The sequence below is a fragment of the Apostichopus japonicus genome, chromosome 16 (assembly GCF_037975245.1).
Source record: "Apostichopus japonicus isolate 1M-3 chromosome 16, ASM3797524v1, whole genome shotgun sequence".
NCBI classification, from domain to species: domain Eukaryota; kingdom Metazoa; phylum Echinodermata; class Holothuroidea; order Aspidochirotida; family Stichopodidae; genus Apostichopus; species Apostichopus japonicus.
In genome coordinates, this window is record NC_092576.1 from 27,554,039 (window position 1) to 27,576,904 (window position 22,866).

At 38.2% G+C, this 22,866-nt stretch overlaps 1 protein-coding gene across 5 annotated transcripts in view; it reads right to left on the bottom strand.

Annotated features, from left to right (window-relative positions):
* Positions 1–19,818, bottom strand: part of LOC139983682 (plexin-A4-like) — a 32,738-nt gene extending 12,920 nt beyond the window's left edge. For 4 of the 5 annotated variants that reach the window (XM_071997412.1, XM_071997409.1, XM_071997408.1 and 1 more), the window contains exons 1-23: positions 19,711–19,818; positions 17,529–18,589; positions 16,051–16,281; positions 15,232–15,354; positions 14,671–14,783; positions 13,499–13,628; positions 13,248–13,401; positions 12,998–13,097; positions 12,140–12,236; positions 11,115–11,246; positions 10,656–10,769; positions 9,769–9,853; positions 8,648–8,823; positions 7,557–7,711; positions 6,544–6,640; positions 5,606–5,742; positions 4,923–5,087; positions 3,780–3,873; positions 3,267–3,521; positions 2,551–2,727; positions 1,895–2,120; positions 757–902; positions 80–204 (exon numbers count right to left, since the gene is read on the bottom strand). In XM_071997412.1, coding sequence (XP_071853513.1) covers positions 80–204; positions 757–902; positions 1,895–2,120; positions 2,551–2,727; positions 3,267–3,521; positions 3,780–3,873; positions 4,923–5,087; positions 5,606–5,742; positions 6,544–6,640; positions 7,557–7,711; positions 8,648–8,823; positions 9,769–9,853; positions 10,656–10,769; positions 11,115–11,246; positions 12,140–12,236; positions 12,998–13,097; positions 13,248–13,401; positions 13,499–13,628; positions 14,671–14,783; positions 15,232–15,354; positions 16,051–16,281; positions 17,529–18,542 — 4,046 coding nt within the window. In that variant the 5' untranslated portion in view covers positions 18,543–18,589; positions 19,711–19,818. The remainder of the gene's footprint in view (positions 1–79; positions 205–756; positions 903–1,894; positions 2,121–2,550; positions 2,728–3,266; positions 3,522–3,779; positions 3,874–4,922; positions 5,088–5,605; positions 5,743–6,543; positions 6,641–7,556; positions 7,712–8,647; positions 8,824–9,768; positions 9,854–10,655; positions 10,770–11,114; positions 11,247–12,139; positions 12,237–12,997; positions 13,098–13,247; positions 13,402–13,498; positions 13,629–14,670; positions 14,784–15,231; positions 15,355–16,050; positions 16,282–17,528; positions 18,590–19,710) is intronic. The other variant, XM_071997413.1, reaches the window with a different exon arrangement.
* Positions 19,819–22,866: the final 3,048 nt, after the last annotated feature.

Below are 22,866 nucleotides of genomic sequence, written 5' to 3' on the forward strand. Positions count from 1 at the left end.
AAGGTAGTATGTTTTGTGCTGTTTTATGAAACAACACCCAAAAATAAAGAATGAATCCTTTCAGTAACCTTTCATTTACCTTTCATTTGAGTCAACACAATGTTCTTCCAAAATTGCCACCAGAAATCTCAAAAACGTTGTACTGCTCAGAAGCTTCCCAAAAGCATACATAGCTTGTCTTTCTTTTGTGTCAGGAGTCTTGAGCTATGCGGAAAGTATATAAAAGAGAAACAGTAACTGAAACTGCACACAAACCTTTGTAGAATCTAAGTACGTATACGCAACATGAACTATTAATAGCACAGTTGTCGGCCATTTAGTTGACTGCATATATATTTTCGAATGACTCAGAATTGTGCAGTGCAGTGCAGCTAATCCTGTTTTGTTTTATGTTTAGTACTACCAATACGAACGTTTAACCCACCTGCGTAACAAATCTACTTAATATATACCTACGGAAATAGAGCTTATTCCGGTTAGTGTTAGTATCTGGAAGCGTAAAATTCATGACTTAGAAATATAAAATACATTTTACAGAGGAAATCTGATTTACCTTCATCCCTACCTTGTATGACAATTAAAATTATAATATAATAATATTTGAATCTGGGTGCTATTAACTAATTCTCCCTGCGTGCACTCGACGATTTCTCTTTCAATTTATTCAGATTCAGAGATTTTCGGAAAGAAAGATGCAGTAAGCAAAGTCGAAGTAAGAAGTCAACTACATTATGGTGATAGATAAAACAGCTCTACCTGAACATCGATCGTAGACGTCCGGCATTGTGGATCACTAAAACGCAGTACCTGTAAATATTCAAGAGGCGCACGGAGAGTAGTACTGGGCAGTGATGCTAAAATACCTTCTATATTCTTTGTCGCTGTTCGGAGATTTGAGAACACTGCATGGATAAGAAAGAAAAAACATCGAAAGCTAACCAAATAAAGTCGATCGTTCAATTCTAACCAACTCATCAATTAAAGTATATTTTATGTTCTTTTTAGATGGAGTTGCATTATCAATAGAAGATTGATTACGACATTATTTAAATGCTAATTAAAGAATGCCAATACGTTTGCTTTTTATAAGAGAAAAACAATGAACATTTAACGTTTTGCCTTTTGAAGATCTTTGCCATATTTTGAGGAAATAACGAATGTCGAGGGTGCTATGGAGGGTATTACTGACTTTGTAGATAAGTAGCAAACGAGTCATTCTGTTCTTAATATTGTTTCTGAAACTCAAACGTTAACTTCCAAGTTTCAGCTAAAAAGATACGTAGTAGTTTGTTCTTTTCATATTACCAGTACACAGTAACGATCACTCATCATCCCTTATCCTGTCTATGTGTAGTATCTCTTCCATTTCCAAGGAAGCGCAATACTCACTTGACGTAATATCGTAATCATCATATGGTTGCAGTATCCAAGATAGGGGACCGTGGTTGAGAGTGGATTAAGTTGTTAGGCGTTCGAGCCCGATTTCTAGTCTTGCGAGACCTTTCGTAAAAAGTACCATTGCTACTTAAAGGTTCACTGAACTATACACATGAAATAGTGAAATATAACCACAAAAAAGCAAAAATGGTAACCATTGAATATTATATATCAACTTTAACCTTTATTGGCACGTAAAAACCCACAGAATATTTGTGAGAATTTATCTTTACTTTTGTTTTTACAAATATTATTCTTTTTAATATGATCAATTGTCTTTGCCTGTATGGTTGTCAATTCCACTTTTCCCAGTTCCTCATGCCTCTGTCACTGCAGCATCTATGAGATTGAGTAGCCAAAGTGTGACACTTGCGGTCAAGTGCTGCAGCCAGACAGAATAGAGATTATAAGAAAATCATAATTGACATACTACGAATACCAAGAAAAAAAACCTTACGTGTTTTCATTTCCGTCTGGTACTTGGTTTTTGTTTGAAGGATCCGTTTCTCAAGTTGTGTTACTATCGCATCGTCCCGACGTTTCAGTTTCATGAAATATCTCGTTGAAATAACTGCTACGATGCTAAAAAGCAGTGACAAAGCGATGCATGCACCGACAAGGACAGCTACATGGTTGCGATAACGCAAATATCCAATATGTATTTCCAAGTTGGCATGAAGAACCTGCGGAGTAATATTGATAAATGTATTTTGATACATGAAGTACATATGGATAGGTCAATCATAACATGAAGGAAATTTGCACTTAAAGTTAATTCGAACAAAAAAAGGGAAAATTCTTGATTCATTTCCTTTTCTCGTGATGATGAGCATTGTAAAAATATGTATATTTAACAGTAATTCTTTAGAATATTGATATAAAACGTGTTATGATATGATCCTAAATCTTAAAGAATTTGCTGAAGACAATTGTGCCATTACTGAGTAGATATATATAAAACTCGGATATATCTATTTATCGCTACATAGAAAATCAACTTAAATTGAGTAAGGTGATTGATATGCAGGTGCTGATATCGTAATCGTAATGATAAAGAGAGTGGTGGTAACGGTTATCATTAACTTCAAATTTAATTCAAATTGAATTACTTACAATGACATAAGGTAAGCCTTTGTGTTTATTATTCCCAAGGAAATCTCCGGCTGCGGGTGATCTTGCCGGAGGCTTGCAAATAATGTGACTCGACAAAAGAGTAACATTTTCGCACAATTCTGCTCCTATGTATACCGTAATATCCCCAGCTTGACTTCCAAGTGCCAGGTATTTACCCTGGTAGGGAAACAATGTTAACAATATTAACCTCAGTATAATCTCAATATTACATTTGAAACCCATTCGCATTTTTGTTAAAGAATGCCAAATCATCTTTACCAATTTAATTTAAAGTTAGAAAGTACTACAAGTAATTTATTCATTCTCGATGATAAAGAGTCATCTCCAAAGATGACCTGTTTTAATGTTATTTAAGGTCTTCTACGTTTTTGTATACGCAAAAGGTACTAAACAAAATAATCGGATATTTCAACAATGCGTCGTAAATGGCGTCTTTGAACAGGAAACTTAAACAACAGCTTGATATGATTTGAAGGGAGGTGCTGATAATACGTCACTTGATGTGACAACGTCTTCTTTGTTATACGGTTATAGTTTCAATTTTTAATAGACCAGAATTAAGAGTAGATCAATTTGTTAGTTCTTGGTGTCCAGGCTCTATCTTGCAATGAGTAATTTTCATTTAAACAAAATACTGACAACCCCGTTTTCTCTCTTAACGTCTACGCATCAACGATTAAAGAAAAAATTCTTACCGATAGTTGTAGCGTTGCTTCACCGTTGTAATCGGCAACACCATCTTTAAACTTGCTGTACTCTGGATCTCTGACATACTTAAACGTATTCTCAGATTTGTCTGACCATTGCCGGAGTTCCTTGACTCCATCCATTAAAAATCCAATGTAAACATCTTGCACAACCTCATCATTGGATGAAGCTTCTACTTCTCTACAAAACTGTGCACTTGGAGCACGACAGACCATGCGATCGAAAGTAGCATTTCTACATGGCTTCGGATAAAGACAAATGATCTTTTTGTTTAAATTTAGTTTCCAAGCTGTATCAAAGAATGCTTTATTTTCTTATAATAATTGCAATTTCGGGTGGTGTAAAAATTAATGTACATATATTATGTTGGTGTTACTCAATTTGTGTCAATCGCTTCTAGCCAAAGTATAGATCGTTTCGCTGAATTAGTTTCGAATGATATATTTTCGAAAGATATATATAATTCATCCCAACCTATTTTTAATACATTAATCGCTCACCTGACTTCTGTTTTGACTGTCCAGGTAGGTGATCATATTTGGTCGCTGGATGATGTGCAGGTTTTCTCCCATAACTGTGATCCAGTTACCCCCTCTGCACAAAAGTTACAATACAAAATATTATCATACCTTGCACGAACTTCAATTGACTACGGTTCACCAAGCTGATGCACGTTGCATAATTATATTTTTGTCAATATTTTAAATAGTCTTGTTAGAATTGATTAAACGGAGTTCGTACATTACTTCATCGTTGCGATATACCGTAGAACAATTTGATTGCTCTCGAGATTATGTTCATAATGTTCATAACAACAGGGGCGGCTAAGTCAGCGATCACAGGGGCACGTGTCCCTCCTTCATTTTTGCTAAAGCAACAAAAAAAGATTCACTGTCGTAAATACAAAGTGCCCTTTTCATGACAAAGTACCCTCTTCATTTTTCAGTTATTAGTGTCCCTTTGGTATTGAGTCCTGCCATTATCAAGAAACCAAATAATGGTGAACTTGTAATTAACATGTGCCCTGTAGTTGAAAAACTAAGAAAAAATCATTTACAGGTGATCTCTTGTTAAAAATGTTGTCAAATACGGAAGTGTGTGGCCATGGAAAGCCCAAAGTATCCATTTTGGCGGAAATTTTTGTGGTAACTTTGCAGTCTTCCTTAAATCAAACTCACATGCCCAAGCGCTCCTCAGCGCCCCCATTCTCTTCCAACGCCCTACATAGCAGATAAGTATAACTATATTATTTATTTAATTGTTTTCATTTGATGTTTAGAGAAAATAAAACTGTTAGTATTTGTATTTCATAATGGTATAATTTTGTGTAACCAAATGAAAACAATTTATTAGAAAATGAGAAATCTATGTCAAGTTCAGTGATTTCACTTATTGAGAAATTAGAAAGGAATGGTAAGTGTAACTTTCAGTGAGAGCAGTACACCCCCCCCCCCCACACACACACGCACACAAAGAAGAGAAGAAAAATGCCGTTAAAAATCCGGTGATTGTTGTCGGTCTTTTCCCGATAATGTATGCAAAAAATTATCCAATGGCATAACCTTTTGAAGGTCACGTAAGGGGAAGGTGATTAGCCAATTAATAAGGTAATAGGGATAGAAAGATTGCATAATGAAACTTACGACACAATAGCCATGTTCGGATACACACTGAAGACACGTGGGTTATGTCTATAAGTAAACTTCTGCTGAGCATATCTTGGATGACCGTCAAACAATATTTTCAAGATATGACCACTATTGATGGTATTTGCAACGTTTTTGCATTCTATCAATTCTGACGTCATACTGCAAAGGAAGCAAACAGATGACAATATATCAAGATCATTTCTTGCCAGAGGCTTTCAATAAAGAAGCTACCCGTTGTTGATGACAGGGCTTTCCGAAAGAAGCCGCACTTTGTGGTAACCGAGGCTTTCTGAAATGAGCAACACTTTGTGGGGATAAACAAACACTGGGCAGGATAAATACCGGTACAGTATCTACAATCATAAACTATCGGTTAAGATTCAATTTTATTTTACAGATTTACTTGAAAGAATTGCATGGAGCTAACGTGAGAGACCATGGAAAGTGGAACATCCAACAGATAACACACGTCTGATATCAATCTTAACTCAATCCGAGGAAATGCTCTTCGTTTTTTTCTCCATTGAAATGATAGACCATTGCCCATATGTTGTGCAATTCAATCTGGTGGGACTTAATCTGACGCATTGGCAAAAAATAAACATTGATAGAGACTTCATTTTCTAGCTACCTTACTTTAATCTCTCTGCCGTGACCTTGTATTGGTATGAACTTACTGTGTGATATGACACGGTTTGCCTCCGAGAATCACGTCTATGTAACGGCCAGTTTTCAAATCGGAACCTCTTATGTTGATTAAAGTACCGCCAGATGCTGGTCCTTCAATAGGTGTGAAAGATGTTATCTTCGGATCCTGTTCAATTATTACAATAATATACAGCAAATGTATATGTTTTCCGTCACAAAACACCTCTACTAACAATTATGCAATAACTGTTACAAATGGTCATGAGGTTTGCGAAGTTCTTTACATAGTAAATACACACAGTAAATAGTGGAGACTCTAACAACATAGAGACTACGTTGTGGTTTTTTCTCCTATTTTAACTAACATTGGCATTCCAACGATATGATCAAATTGGCGAATCTTACTAAGTCAAACGATAACTATCAGACAGTAATAACATATCATAGGTATTATTTTGGTCTCCCGTACCGATACAAATTCCAGAGAAAATTAAAATTCACCATGATTTTGTATTTCATATACTCATGACATAGCATAGCAAAAGTGAGAGATGTAGGATATTTAGTAGGTTTTCGATAAAATCGAGAATTATACAGAAGTAATCACTAAAGATGATATAAATTTCTTAATACTGTGGGCTGAAGTACCAACCATAGCAAATCAAGAACTGTTGATAAGACGGGTGACAACGTAAAAATACCATTACCAGTGGTGAGAGGGCGTGCTGAACATGTCACGCAGTCATATGCTATGACGTTATCATTTGTATTAGCCAGCGGTTTCTATATTTTTCAAGATTTATGTAGGTAAACATTAATCATTTATTGCTTGAGACTTGTTTTGCTAATTCAAAGGATCCAGCTGATGATAATGTGACACAGTAGGCAGAAGTAGAGCAGAAGGCCTGCTTCACCCTACTCAACATTCGAAAGGTGGATACTTCCGTCATCCATATGCTTTACTTACATTATAAGAGAACAATTCTCCTGTACTGGTCAATGTTTTAATAATTAAGGACACTGGGCCGCTAATAACATTTGATGGTTTGGTTTTGCAAGTCACGCTGCAATAGAAAAACATATGAAAAGTATTTTAATTATTTGAAATCCTCCAAAATTCTGTTGTCCTTTCTTCACAAAACGTAACTGAAAACTGACGCTATACCATGTCGAAGAGCTTTCCTGTATTGTGATACAATGCACAATGTCGTATCGGGGAGGTGATAGTGAGAAGGATACCTTACAAAGGGGATTCCTCATGAAGCAAGGTTGTCACCGAGAATCCAAATCGTTTTTATTGTCGACTAATTTCTTACAATGGTAGTGTCAGTAGACGTTAACTAAATTAAATTCAAATTTACTGCTTACGACACGTTGTGGCGCCATAATAATCCCCATGAGATGATTTCAAACGTCTTGATAGGATGTAGTTCCATTTTTGGTGCATTAGGAACGAAAGTCTAGACAGAAATAATTCCGGTAGATAGCCGTGTTTACTTACTTTTGGTCTTGATTAATAATTATAAGTCCACAAGACTAGTGTGTTGGTACCTCATCTTGTTATTGTTAAACCCTTTGTAAATAGCGATATAACAATTAAAAAAAAATCGATGCCGATTACACTGTTTGAATCTGATGAACAATTTGATATTTTCAGCCGTCCCAAAATGAAGTTAAAAGGGTGACAACACGCAGAAGAGCAATATCGTGATAAAAGGAATTATAGAAAACTGAATGCATTACACAACTGTGTTACAACCAATCCCACCAAAACACACTACACATATTGGATCACAAGTGCTGTTGCACCACGAGGACATGTTTAAGACAGTTGCCATTTCACGAGCTGGATTGTGTTTTAATCGCTCACGTCGTAAACCTCTGATTGGAATTCCAAATATAAAGTTACGAAGGTAACCAGTAAAGTTTGGTGTGGGGGAAATGAGATTAATTATGTTGAAGTTGTAATGCTCTCCCTACCTGGATCCCACCTCATATTCGTTATTGAATTCTTGATGTTCACACACCACACCGGCAACTATCACTATTTGGAGCTCTTCAAAAGTTTGGCCAAAGTCACTCCCAGTTATTGAAACAATCGTTCCTCCTTCGATGGCACTACTTGAAGGTGATACCTGAAGTTTTAATGAACGGCAAAAAGAATGTTTTCCATATTAGAGAGCATTTTTACTTAGCTTCATTTCAAATTTGTGACAAATAAGTTATTAACAAACCTTTTCCACAACAATCAACCCATGCATTACCAAATTTGACTTTGTGAATTTGTAATTAAATTTGAAAACAATTTACGTTACACCACAAAGCATCTGAAGTAACACAGGGCAAATCTAGTGAAAATAACTGTCGATGAAATAACAACAGAACAGCGAGATCTACGATATTTTGTCACACCTTAAATTACCCATACATTTTTTAACACTGACATACCGATAAAAACTTGCCGAGAGAAAAAAACCTTTCTCTGTGCTTGACCTTTGATAGCCTCAAATGTGAAAATTATGTTCAATTCACCAAAGCGTTAATGATGCGGTACTAATTATTCATTTTTTCATGCTTCGTTACCTGGGAAATCCGACTATTCGATCGATACCACTTATGTTACCTGAGTGGCTACGAAAGAAAGTAAAAAAATATGTTACAAGAGGTGCTTTTTACGTAACCCGTCCTACACGGAAACACAAACTTAACGACCTAACGGCACTTAGAAAACCAACACCAATAAACCCAAACAAACAACCTTTCCGCCCCTAACCTATGAAAAGCAGCTATACAAGTACAGAATACGTGTGCAAATTGTCCAAGAAGAAATTGTAGTCCACTATCGTCGAATTCAATATTTTATGAAGTAGTAACTTATTTCTGGTGTATTTCAAAATATGAATCCAGCTTATTTACGATACAAATGATGTTTAATGACCACAATGTTAAACTGACTGAACAAAGGTTGGTTCTAGGCCGAATACTTTTGAATGTCTCAATTCATCAGGAAATCATCATGTGACAACAGTACGAATATGGAACCAATGGCATCATCGATGTAAAAGAAATACCGATTTGATCCTTGGAAGATCTGAGCACTTCCGTTGTAGAGTACCGGTACACTTTTCTCTAACAGTGCAAGACGACTGTTTTGGACACCAACCACACTGAAACTCTGGATGCGTTGTTATATTTGATAAGCATCGGCTGCAGTCCGATCTTCCTTCGTGACAGTCGTAAAGAATAACTACACCCAGGAGGACACAAATAATGACACGAATATAAATGATTTATATCAGCCGCAGCTCTAGGCTGCCAACAGATTTAAAGACGTTATGAGCACAACCTTCGGGCAGATACAACAACAAAATGAGAATAAGAATGCAACAGTTCAAAATGAGAATGCAACAGTTCAAGTATAATGTTTTTCTCTGGAGACCTCAACACTCCCTATATTTGTGTCGGTTTCAACGATACAAAGATGACCGCAACTTCCGTATTGAAATCCTCGATCCAACCCCTGTACATTGGAAGTTGGACCAAGAACACTGAAGATAAATACAGTCATAGAAATTACATGCAACAAGAAAGAAAAATATTCCAATTGTCATTACAAAAAGATATTCTATGGAATTATGAATCACACAATTGTTTGTCAAAATGTAACGAAGACATACTCCTAACCACGTTTTCGAAAACTATATAGTTACAAGCTAACTATTCCTGAAACATGTCTAGTTAGACTTTCTCGTTTTCATGCATATCTTCTTCCGACGGTAAGTGAGGTTTTGCTACATCGTGAGATACTAGTTTAGATCCCTTTCTTATAAGTCGACGAAGAGTATTCTTGGTAAGAGGTGCCTTCAAATAATTATAAACAAAAAACAAAGATATTCAGCTGAGACTTTACCGATTCTCGTTGCTCGTTGCGTTTAAACTGCTAAAGGTGAGAAATACACGTTATTCAGTTAAAATATGTTGCTACTTGTTGTTGCTACTGAGGACTTACAAACAAAAAGTACTAAACACACAATCCTAGACACAGCTCAACAATACCGGAAAGCAGCAATTTTTGATACATTAATATAATCCAGTTCGTATTGGAATATGAACACGTTACCTAGTATTTGTGGTTTGCACACACTAATCGCTGAAATGTGCCTTCACAAGATGTATTTCACCCAAAACTTACCTTTGTAGCTTCCATCTAATGTTTTATTTTCTTTGGACCATTGTAGGCTCAGCGATGCATTTCTATGGTACCGAGCCAATGGATTCTGGAACAAGAGAATGAATACGAGCGTACACCATATAAGGAACAAAATACCATACTGTAGATAAAAGGCACCACAAATAGATCCGGGACACGAAGACGAAACAACATGTTTCGACTCTCAAACCCTTACGTCGGGAGTGTTACTATGGGATTCTGCGTTGCGTTGTCAAATAATGTATGACGGGTTCCTTCAAAAGGAAATATATATTACACGAGGTCTTGGTTATCGTCTATGTATTGTGTATCAGAAGATATCAGATACTACCCACGGTCTTACAAAACGCTTGGATGAACGTTGTCACTCCTTTGAGGAATTATACACTTTTGTATGTGACAAGTACTCTGTACAATTACTAATTATCTTCTCTCAGATAAATGTTTAAAACGAAAGGTCCCAACTTCGTTTGGGTTCGAACGTGCTTGAACAATTTACAAATAAATAATAATAAATATAAGTAATATTTATATAGCGCATAATCAGCAAAGCTGCTCAAAGCGCTTTCCAAATGTAAAACATCAAAACAAATAGTAACAAAAACCTATATATTAAATATATAGAACCAATAAGTCATAAAATGTAAGGCCATAAGCAAAAAAATAAAAACACCCGTACTAAACGATAATATAAAATGACTAAAAAACCTCAACGCATATAGTCCAAAACAACTCAGAAGTAAAAAAGAATACACAAAAGATTAAATCAAAGTCAATGTTTAAGGACAAATAAAGTTATTAAACGAATGATTTTACTTTTACAGAAAAACGGAAGAGGCGTTCGTAGAAATGGTTATATGGAACATCACCTTTGTGAAATTGCAAGTAACAGTAAACTCTGTATACGTTCCCATAGGTTTAACGATTGCTTCGCTTATAAAAGACATGTCCACTCCTTTCGCTTTCAATATGCATTGATATTTCTACAAAACAAAACAGAGGAAGACGCTTTAGAATTTGTCTTTTCTCATTTACATAGAAAGTAAGGAATTTTAGCGTCTCTCCGTCCCTCGTCGATTGGTCTTCTAACTTCTAGCAAGTTTATATTGGGTATAGAGACACACACATAATCACAAAATTCGTAAATTGAAGAATTATATGTTAGTACAATATGAATAGTCTCGTTGTTTAAATTTGTGACAAGAACATGTTTAATGAAGTTAACATAGTTTGATGGAGACAATAGAATATATGGAGGCAGGACTCAAATTATGACATTGATATCAATAACAATATCATCACTCTTCCTGCAAGCAAATTTAACTTACTCTTTCAATTAGGGTTTGAGTCATATTCAGATTAACAGCTTTAAGTTCAATCCTTCGCTCCACATCAACGGGGATAAAGATTCTTCCCGGTACGACTCTTGGGCACGATCTACCAGCCTCCTCTAACGAACTCTAAAAATAATGAAATGTCATTGTTGGTACGTTTGACCATCTTTAACAAATAACCAAGACTAATCCAGTATCAGCTTCATATTTCGTCGGTGTTCAAGCGCAGACAATGGTAGCGGAAGCCGGTTCAATCAGGGGAGCGTGACACAAACTTCAAAGGACTGTAGCATATGTGAATTTGATATGAGCGAGCTATTTTTGGTTACTTTTTCAACGGAAAAAAATCTCAACTAAAATTCCCGTTTAACACATTTCATTGCCTCGGTTGAGAAGTGGGGCTTTTGACTAACTACAAAACGGGCAATTTTGATATATAATAAAGGATGCTTTTGCGGTTTGTGAAAATTCTGGGAGCACTTGAGTAGTCCCCTCCCCGTCCCAGCACCCACGACCTCTAAATGTTAATTGCTCTAGAAGATTTGATCTGTTTCATGATCAAGGGCGCCCGTGATAGCAGGTAATAGAAAAGATACTGTAACATAATAAGTTGGCGTGATTTGTTCAGTGAACAAACAATTATCACATGACCTCTGTGCTGCTAGTTTCAATTAATGTGACACTGTAGTGGTCATAATACAGTCTGCGTTTGGGAGAACTACCTACGCTATTATATTTAATAATGGACATGTTTAAATCATTCTCCAACACACGCAAGTGAAGAGGTGTAAGGCTTAGAATATTACATACCGGGATCAAAGCTTTAAATTCACATCTGTAAAAGTTAGCCTAACTTTGTTTGAGACATTAATATAATGTTAATGAGGCAGTCTATAGGAAACCAAGCTTGCCTGCATTAAGATTATTGTTTCTTTTTAGTGTCAACATCGTGAGGATTTAAGATTGGTTTTCTTTACATGGAGTCTATCTACGTCTATCCCTTCCATTATGATACTTACACTAACATTCAAGCATATTTTATGTTCACCTCTCGCCTTACAAGATAGGCTGTCGATGCACCAGTCACATTCCCATTTGGTCACGCAATCTACACATCTGACGCAAACCAAATACAGTTGTAAGTTATTTTAGATGACATTGTCAATAAACATTTTTCGATTAAAACAGAAAGAATACTTTTAAATATAATACAACCAGCTGTATCGCATCAGTCTAAAATTTTCATTCTTGATAAAAAGGAATGCTTAGAACCCTGCAATCGTCAACAAGGAAGTCTGTAGATATTCATTAGAAAACCAGGGCATTTTGTCCTACGAGTCACGTTACATGCAAGAATGTTCATGTACTGCCAAACATGAAGGCGCTGTTAATATCTTTGGTTTGATACATAATGCTATACAACGATTGTAAGACTGAATTCCCCATAACCACTTAAATGTTAGTTCCTTTACGTTCCTCTGGACTTGCTAATTGCCACTCTATTAATTGTGTGTAGAATGGAATTTCGTATGGGTATTCCCTTTGGACAATACAATATGTGCTCTGCAATTGTTTTATCTTGTAATGTTCTTCTTTAAACCATCATAGCTTTCCTGAGTATGTATTGATTACCAGTCTCCTGATGTGCGTCACAGAAGTTGTTTCCATGTTTAATTCTGAGGTCTCTGGCCGGAATCTCGTAATTCTAGCCAAACAATCGTCCGTTTTCAAAGCGTGATTTTAGTTACCCTGTCAGGATCCGAAGTTGATTTAACAATTTGTTAGCTTTTTACGTAGAATTATATTTCTGTAAGCAAATTGTGCACCAAAATTACATGGGATGCATATTTAAAAGACTGTCGTAGCTATATACTCACCCCATCACTTCGTTACAATCAAAAATGGAAAACGTTGTGCCAACAAATTCAATTTCGAAATGTGATGTGGAGAGTGAAAGCACGACCGTTACGGCATCATCTGGTATTAGAAAGGGTAACAAATAACTTGAACGATAAACGATCAATATATTGAACTTTACTTATTAAACTTTCTGATAAGTATCAAATGATAAACTAACCCAAATAGGGTTTAAGATACTTCAAAACACAGTACTGTTTGCAAACATACCATGTGGTGGAATAGAAATGTTTCTAAAACCGGGACTGCGACATGACACCTTGTTGTCGTCAATCATAAACGCCAGAGATGTAGCTAAGTGACCGTAGTGACATGTGTAAGAGAATCCGATAGCACGAGGCAGCGAAGTAACTCTCATAATGACCTGAGGATAGAGAAGAACAGTAACAATAAAAAAAATCTCCTCCACAAATTGAACGGCAGAATATTCAGGTATTTTATAACAAGCTAGATCTACTTACATTTTTGTCGCTTGCGCTATAATGTAGAAATTTTGGATGAACCTCTGAAATCGCAACACAAACATCATCTGAAGTATGAAGCCACCTGCGCAATTTATGGCTGTTCTGACACTCAATATACCTTGTACATCTGATATGGGGGAAAAACATAGATAATTTGGCTATTTGTAGTTGCTTACAAAAGCAAAGGTGGTTACAGATGGTTTGAAACAATTTACCATTTTCAATCAATTTCAACGGCCACATACGCGGAGCAAGGGAGGACATTTAAAAAGGTAGGTGTGGTAGTCGTTTCAAACAAGTATCATTTCACCGGTTTAATTTTGGTATGACGTCCTCCTGTTCTGTTTGTGTGGCCAGGCTATGTACGTGTTATCGGATGTTTTCGGTTAACCAGAAAAAAAAGCACATAGATTGTCTTTTACGTGGGCTATGTACCTGACTTTGCAAATAGTACGTTCTGTTACAATCACAAAAGACAAACTCAAATTATGAAACAGTCGTTGCAAAAGCAGAAAGTGAGTTTTTCGATAGAAATATTGCTCATATTTACAGGAAAGATGGTTAAAATTGAAATTATATACCGAGCAGTATTATGGAAGTCCATCATAAATTATATCTTTCGTATAAAGTTACAATCGAAAATCAAAATAGTAAACTATTATAATGAAACATTGTGATCGTTATTTGGCTTTGCACATCACAAGGTTATCCGGAGCATTCATCGTGGCTGGTTTAGTACATTTATTGTGGCTGGTTTAGTACATTTATTGCTTATAAATTCCTTCGTGTTGTCAAAATACCCAAATATAAAAATCCTAAAGTATTCCCCGTTCCCAAAACTGACATATTGAGATTTTGACTCATCCTTTTATGAGACTAACCTTGGGATCCGATTTGCTTCTACCACTCAAAGAGTGTGGTACCCCCCCCCCCCCCAATGTAATTACACAGGCTTATAGTTATGGCAGGTGGCGATTAACGCCATTCATTTTCATTGAAACAAGTTTGCTTTATTTCGGATAAACTGTAAGGGTGGGTTCGTCTGGACTCCGTCTCAAGTCCGTGATAAGGTCACTATACATTTCGAGTGAACAGAAGAAGGAACTTCATAGGTTGTTAGATTAGTTTTAATGCATTTAGATCATATTTGACATTTATGTCTGACCTACCTGTTTTCTAACGTACACCAACCGCAATACGGGTCAGTTGCACCAAGTCCTTCACGGAGGCAGTCGTTGCAGGTAAAGTATTTACTACAGTTAGCCACCGCGAGTTTTATCAGCTAAGACGACAGGAAAAAAAAGGTATTATGACAATATTTTGTATTCTATTCTCAAAGGGGACAAAACAATGAAAGTATACGGAAGCATCGTTATGATTACTCCAACTAATATAAATGCACGCAGTGCATCAAGCAAAGAACGCTTATTTAAAAGTTTCACTTGAAAACATTATTCTATATTCACCTTAAATATACTATAAAAAGATCACGCTGCAATGACAGCTGACTTAAACACTTGCCAAGTATGCCAGTTAACAGTACTCCAACGAAAAAAGTACAATATCAGTAATATAAAACCGTTGACTTACAGGAGGAACGAGTTTGTGTAATATCTGCTGATAGAATTCCTGTAATGGCGTTGTCAGCTTGTAATAATTAGTGATTTTCACTCTTGCATACATTTCTTAAACTACTAAACTTAGCAAATCGTGCATATGGCAGGCTATACCTGTTTTTCAGTTAAGACAATGATGGTGTTATTGTCGTTGCTAATCCACATGTCACTTAACACCGGGTATGGCATCTGTATAACCTCGTACAGGACCCCACTGAAGTTAGCGTGCATTCTGACCTGTAGATATATCATTGAACATCTTTCGTAAGCTAAATAATGAAAAAAAATAACTATGAACTTACATTTTTCCCGCTTTCAATGGTTTTTTTGTCTTAACAAATAATCATTAACTAGGACCAGATATTCTAGGATGAAATTGTCTAGCATGGTACAGAGAGGTTACAATAAACGAGGCTGATGAAAAGCGAAACCTATCAACAGTAACCTAGATTAAAGTACTTTGATTATTTTGTAAATGAATTCATTCGCGACTGAATGGCAAGTTCAGGTATTTGTATTATCAATAATTAACAAGTCTCTGGGATCGAAACTACTGGGATCGAAACTCTGGGATCGAAACTCAGTCATCGAAACTACAAGTGTGAAAAACTAGAGCATAATAATGGCTTATCGGACAAAGTTGTGAACAGTTGCCGAACCCTCATCAGTCTTAAAATAGCAACACAAATTTGGTGACCTTATATCTTCTTCACCCCATGATCAATTGCATGTAACCACTTACAAATGTGTAATACTTAATCGCTCACCCAAAAACCGTGTTAGACTAGTGCTGTTTTAATATAAAGACATTAACGCAGATGATTTCCCAACCAATGTAGCCTTACAGACGTTAAAGAGAAGTGAATTTGTCAGTAACTCATTTATTATCAACTAGTTAATGATATAATCTGTGAGATAATACGAAGGACAAACCTTCATCAAGCGACATTCCTTTGTTCCAATGAAAGCCACGTTCGATGATATAGAGTTGGTCGGTACTTGGGCAATCAATATAGAGGTAAAAGTCTTTCCCACCTGTTCAAATATCACCTTTCCAATGAGTGCTCCGAGTTCTGGTTTGCGTTCGGGGTATTTTACCGCAGATGGTTCACCGTTACATGCAAGCCAATGCACCAAACTCGGGTCCCCGCATAGATTGGGATTCTGGACATATACAAGCAATTTCATTTTAATATACCATAGGTTAATGGTCATGTTTTCAAAATTTTAGTAAAATCGAATAGTGGTTAAACTGAAAATGGTAAACCGAGCAAGAAGAGGAAGTGTTTTTTACAAAACGATTGTGGTATCAGTTAATAATTCATCATAAGTGCAGTGGTATTTCTATAATACTAAGCTGGCAACTGTTTCCCTTCCGCGAAATCAAAGTTTTCGCAGCTCACTCTGTAACAATATATCCACAAGGGTCAAAAAAGAACTATAGCTGCAAAAAAGGAGATCAGATTACTACTGATACGATGTGTCTCTTTCTATTATTGAACTTTCACCCCAACAATGTCTTATATAGTTATAATTTGTTATAAGCTGCAAAGTAAGAGACCAACAGTCAGACTGATTTCATTGGGACTTTTCCAAATCAACAGGTAGACCAAGAAGGTTAAGAAGTTGGTACAAATTGCTGGTTATGGTAAGACAGGATTTTACAGAATGAGTCCAAATATATACAATAATAATCAATTTGATTAATTGTGCTTACGCTTTGTGAAATGGTTACTACCAATTTTCATGTAGAAACTCTTCTACAAACTGTTTAATTTTGAGTTGTTTCCATATTGAATTGATATTTTTGCTTTTTAATTTTTGTTTAAATTGTTGTTGTTTCATTTCTTGGTATGTTTCATTCTCATTTTTTTGTATTATCTTGTACAAGGCCTTCAGTTTTTTCTCCATTTTAAGATGCTTTTATAGATTTAATTTATTCATACACTTATTAATGTAGGCAGTATTAAAAGGGATGACTAGATCTACCATTTCACATTGTGATTTTTCTCTGAATTAAGTTATATCGAAATAACAAGTAGAGGACTGTGCTTTGCGTTCATTTTTAAGGTCTATAAAATACTGAATTATTGTTTGTAGTTATATTTTACTGGAGATGGTATGGAAACTAAAAGCAAGATTGGAATATAGTCAGGCATGCGTTTTTACACGTATCCCTTACTGTATTAATATATGCAGCTGTTTGTTTTTGAAGATTCTAGGCCTTAAGTAAACTACAAGAACAAAGTAACGCATTTTGAAAACAAGAGTAGGGACGCCCAGCTGAACCACACACTTCCTCAATTTAATTAAAATGACAATAACATTGCAAACATTCGCAACTGTACCCACTCGAATTGGTTTCAGTAACACATTGTTTATTAAAGAATCAAATTAGTAATTACACTTACAGCGTGGCAGCGGCCTCCTCTCAGATAATTAATATGGCTTCCATGATCATCTCCGCATGCGCATTCAGTTGTCGCTTCTACGAACGCTTGAACAAGGTCCTCCATTTTATACATGCACAGAGCTGATGTGCTGGTTGGGTTAAAATCTGAAAGAGGTTTACCATTCTTAACAAATACACCGAAAAGTCGATCGTTGAAAACATGCGCAGCTTTAGCAATGTTGTACAGAGTGTTGTTTGCGCCCCTGCATTTCAGTGTGATTTCAGTAAATCCAACCAATTCCGAAGATGTGTGATTGTGACATAGTCTGCTTAACTTTGGAACGATTGGGCTTTCAGACGTCGCATCCTGCATTTGTGATGACAAAAAGTACGTGTAGCCACGATATGAAAATACTGCTGCGTATTTGATGTAAAAATTTTCCTGCAGGTCAGTGCCAATCGCCATTGTTCTCCTGTTGGTCATACGAGGACTCTCGTCGTTTGAGAGAAAATTGACTGAAACTGGATTTCTGATGATAAGGTCGGTATGTTTTATAGTCTGTGCAACATAAAGGGCTAAGTCAGCATACGTGTCATCTCTATATGTGCCTACTATCCCGACAACAGTCTGATCGCCGAGAGCTCTTGCTAATGAGCACAATTCCTTAATTTCTGTTAATTGATACAATCTCCTCAACTGGCATCTTGAATGTTCACCACTGACACAAGTAATAAGCTTGTTCATCGGGTAAGGCGCAATTGTTATGATCTCAGTGACAACGTCATCGCGAACGGCCACTTGAGTTAAAATTTCAAAGTGTGTAGATAAATGATATAGAATACCCAGTCCTGCAACGTAAATGCTATTGCTGTCCTCTGACACCGTGAAATGGGTCAATGTTGAGTTGAATTTTGCAGATTGAAATAATTCTCGGATGTATGTCTCCAACGCCGTGAAACTTACTTGACTATCGCCTTGCCTGAAAGATAACATTACCAACAGCAAGCACAGCGTTCCCTGGCGTCTTGCCATCACCGAGTTAATACCGGGGTGAATTCCCAATAAGTGTCTAAGTACGTCTGTAAAGTAGAAGAAAGAAAGTGTCCGCATCACTTCAATGACGCAATTTGAAAACTTTCATATCTTTTACTTTGACAATATTTGTTTTGAAGGATAACGACTTCTGTTGAAAAATCTGTAGAAAATCACAAATCTAAAATTTCAAACAAAGGAATATATTGTAAAAGCGGCCGCCTCCACGACGTCTCTTTCACCTGTAGCTCAACTTCCCCAGAAATTACCCCGACAGATACTATCCGGGGACCCTGAGCCACCGTGCGTTCTTTTACGCTTCCTCAATAAGGTCAACACGAAGTTGGCCCTTACGTTAAACAAAATTGAAAGTAACGGAAATGTTGTGGGACAGAGATTTTGATTGGTTGAACATCACGCATCACGCGAGCCTTTGGGCGGGACTTATTCTTCTTATTATGGGACGATGGAGTTTGAGGGTGGGGGCGTTTATGGACTGGCCGTATGAGGTTTATAAGGTCAGTTGATAGGATGGCGTCGGTGGCAAGTGAGGAGGTGGGCGACGTGGTGGGGGTGGGGGTTTGGTGGGTGGAGGCGGTTGATTGGATGTTACGGATGAGGCGGAAAATTTCGACATCTTCGTTGCTGTGCTTTTGTTGTGCCGTTTTAGTGCATTTGGTGTCATTAAATTTATGTGGTTTCGCATTGATACGTACAATGTACCATGATACCTTATTTTTATACATTGTATAGGCCTACCTCAAATATTCATGCCAACTCAATAATTGATCTTGAAACTTAGTGAGATGCATATCTTTCGCTTTTGCCTCTCTTTCCTCACTGAAATAATTGTGACACGATATATGTTGCGTATGCATTAGCAACTACAACACGCTACCAGTTCGTGGTTCCAACACTTAAAGCATTGATAACTTATTAAAAGTAAAAAGGCCGTTTCACGAGAAGAAAGTGGACAAGATAAAAACCACCAATCTGTAAACGACAAACTCAAGACAGACTAAACTTTTCATTATCAATGTTTTCTTGAGTGTGATATTAGTATCATCGAAATTGAGACAAAAACTACCGAATTTGTAAAGTGATGAGAATGCATTCGCTTAGAGTAAGTAAATGAAAACGATCCATTAAAGTATTGATTAATGCTTACCTTAAAACTCTGTGCCACGCATCTTACTTCTTAATTTGAAAGTTTATACTTTGACGAGTCTAACCAACCATGCATCAGTTAAAGCTCTGCATAAATGATCCTACTAACATCAGTTTGCCAAAGTCATTTTGACAATGCTGCAATGGCATTATTTAATCACGCCATAAGAAAGAGTTAATAAGTTAAAGGCTGACGAAAGCTTTACTTTCGTTAGCAAAAAGGGTCAAGCTGAAAGTATAAGTGCACTTACTTTTCATGGTTGAAAGTGAAATTATGTCATTAACAAACAGCAAACAGTGTATATAGTGAGATAAGTTGATTAACTGATTAGGTTTTTTTGTTCTGTATAGTCAGGCAAGTCCAGGGGCATATTCTTATACAGAGATTCTACGTTTTATATGTCCAATGACTCTATCCATAATAATTTTACCAGACAGGCTTGTCATCTACGTACCCCTTTATGCTCAACTCAACGTCGTAACCGTGCTTTTCACGTGACCCGCCCTACAGGAACCTAAACGTCACGGCCAAACGGCACTACCAAACCAGCCCACTCTGACAAACAAAACTCAAGTCAAGCGAGCCAGAAAAAAAAAGTAAAAACGCCCAACGACCTGCAGAGACAAACCCCCATCCACCCACTGGAACATTAAAGAACCACAAAAGGACGACCAGCACGCAGCGAAACGAAACACCCCTCCCCAGCACACCAACCTCCAAAAAAGGCAGCCTCAGATAAACGGCGAAAATCGCATTGAACCTGAAGGCGAATGTCAGACTTCACCGCCTCCAGGATTGCCTGCCAACTGGCAAATTTTCCCCTAAAACTATATCACATCTTTTACTTCAAATATTTAATTTCCTACAGCACAGACACAAATTATACGGTGCAACACAGCAACAGAACAAACCGGAGGATCTATCCCATTTAATAACAAAGCCCTGTCCTACCGACCAGGAACGGTTACCCGTTAAACGGTCGGTCCAAGTCTGAAACCACTCTCACATGCTTGAAACAAAGGTAGAAATGCCACAAAACATGAGCAGTACTTTCAAAGCTGTCGTAATAATCGTAGTCTTACTTCCCGCTCATTGTAGAATGAGCTTCCCGTATTTTTTTTTTAAGTTAAAAGATGTGACGACTCGCGCACAAAGAAACGACTGACTCCGGGAATTTTACCTAGTTTCGAATGAGGTGTAACAGAAGTGTTACAGAAAGTCTCCACCAGCTTCCCCCATCAACTCCGTGCCCACACCGTCTCCACCACACAGCGAAGCGGACACGGGGTCTCCACCAGCTTCCTCCATCAACCCGTCCAGTTCCGTCCCCAGTCCGCCGCCGGTATCGCCAGATCCGGAGACTCTGTCTGACGACGACTCGGTCGTCGGGTCTCCGGAGGCTATGTCTGACAGCGACTCCGGAGGCTCGGTGATCGTCGAGCCGAAACGTGCCACTGGGACGAGCTGGTACGACGAGATGGGGGAACCCTCACTGAAAAGGTCGGCCTCAAGTGACGACTCTGACGACGATATGTCGTCTAGAGCGCGCTTGAAGCTTACAGAATCGACGTCGGCGTAGTTTTGCCCCATTGCCCTCTCATGGCCCATACATTTTCAGTTGCCACCTTGAACGTCAATGGCATGAGGGATCATCGCAAGCGCAGTCGCATTTTCCAATATTGTATTTCAATGGAAGTCGACTGCGTTTGCCTACAAGAAACACATATTTTGGAAGAAGATGTCCCTCTATGGGCTTATGAGTGGGGTGGTGGGCTGCATGCTTCGTTTGGTTCGTCTTCATCCTGTGGCACTGTCATCCTCCTGTCACCTCGTCAGGCGGGTTGTGCCACTAGGGTGGAGACGGATCACGAGGGCCGATTGGTTTGGATTCTTTTCAAGTATCCACAGGGTAACATCTCCCTTTGCAATGTGTATGCTCCCAATCGGCCTTCTGCTAGACGAGATTTTTTTAACACACTGCCTTCCTTTGTTCCTGGTAGTGCTCCATGTGTCATGGTCGGAGACTTTAACTGTGTCCCAGACTCGGGTCTTGACAGACTCGGGGCTTCTGTGTCTGCTAGTCCCGACCCTGGGATCACAGAATTGGACAGATTCACTCCCGCACACCTTTTAGCCGATGTCTGGAGGCGTATACACCCGTGTAGTACGGTGTATACGTGGGTGAGGCCTAACGGAGAAAGTGCCTCCAGGATAGATCGAGTGTATGCGCCCGTAAGTTTTAAATTTTCGGGTTGCGAGACGCTCAGCTGTCCGCTCTCTGACCATGACACTGTGGTAGCACGTTTTGTTTTGCCTTCCATTTTCCCGATCGGGCGGGGCCTATGGAAGCTTAACTGTCGGATTCTTGGCGAGGCAGAATTCCGCCAGGGTTTCGAGACCAGGTACAAAGGATGGCAAACATTGAAGCCGGCCTTTGCTTCTACATCCCAGTGGTGGGATAAATATCAAGTTGCGCATCAAACGCTACGCAATTCAGTATTGCGTGACCCGCGCACGGCGTCGAAGAGAAAAATTCTCGAAGCTGTGCGCGGAGGTGAAGTTTGGCGACCCTTCGGCAGTCATCGCTTTGCAGACGTATCTCGATGAAAAGTACCACGGTGCCCGCGTCAGGGCCCGTGTCGAAGCGGTGGAAGCCGAGGAGCGCCCTTCACTGAGGTTTTACCAGTCCGTTAGCTCATCGGCGGGTGACAGACGCGTCCCGTCTGTGCGCGCTACCGATGGGACCGTGGTCAGTGACCCTCACGGCATTGTCCGCGTATATAAAGAGTATTATTCGAGTTTGTTTACACGTGGCAATGTCGACTTGTCGGCACAGTCTGATTTATTGAGGGGAATCTCAAAAACCGTTCCCCACGATGTCAATGATATTTTGGGGGGCGGAATAACCACTGTTGAGCTTTGGAAGGCGCTTTCGAAGATGAAGAATGGCAAGTCCCCGGGTTCGGACGGGCTTCCGAGGGAGTTCTACCGAACCTTCTGGGCAATAATAGGACCCGACATCAGAGCCGTCTTCGAGGACGCCTTCCAAAACGGACTGTTAAACGAAAGTCAACGTCTGGGCATGATTACTTTGCTGCCAAAGTCTGGGGACCCCTTGGATCCCCATAACAAGCGTCCGATCACCTTGTTAAATGT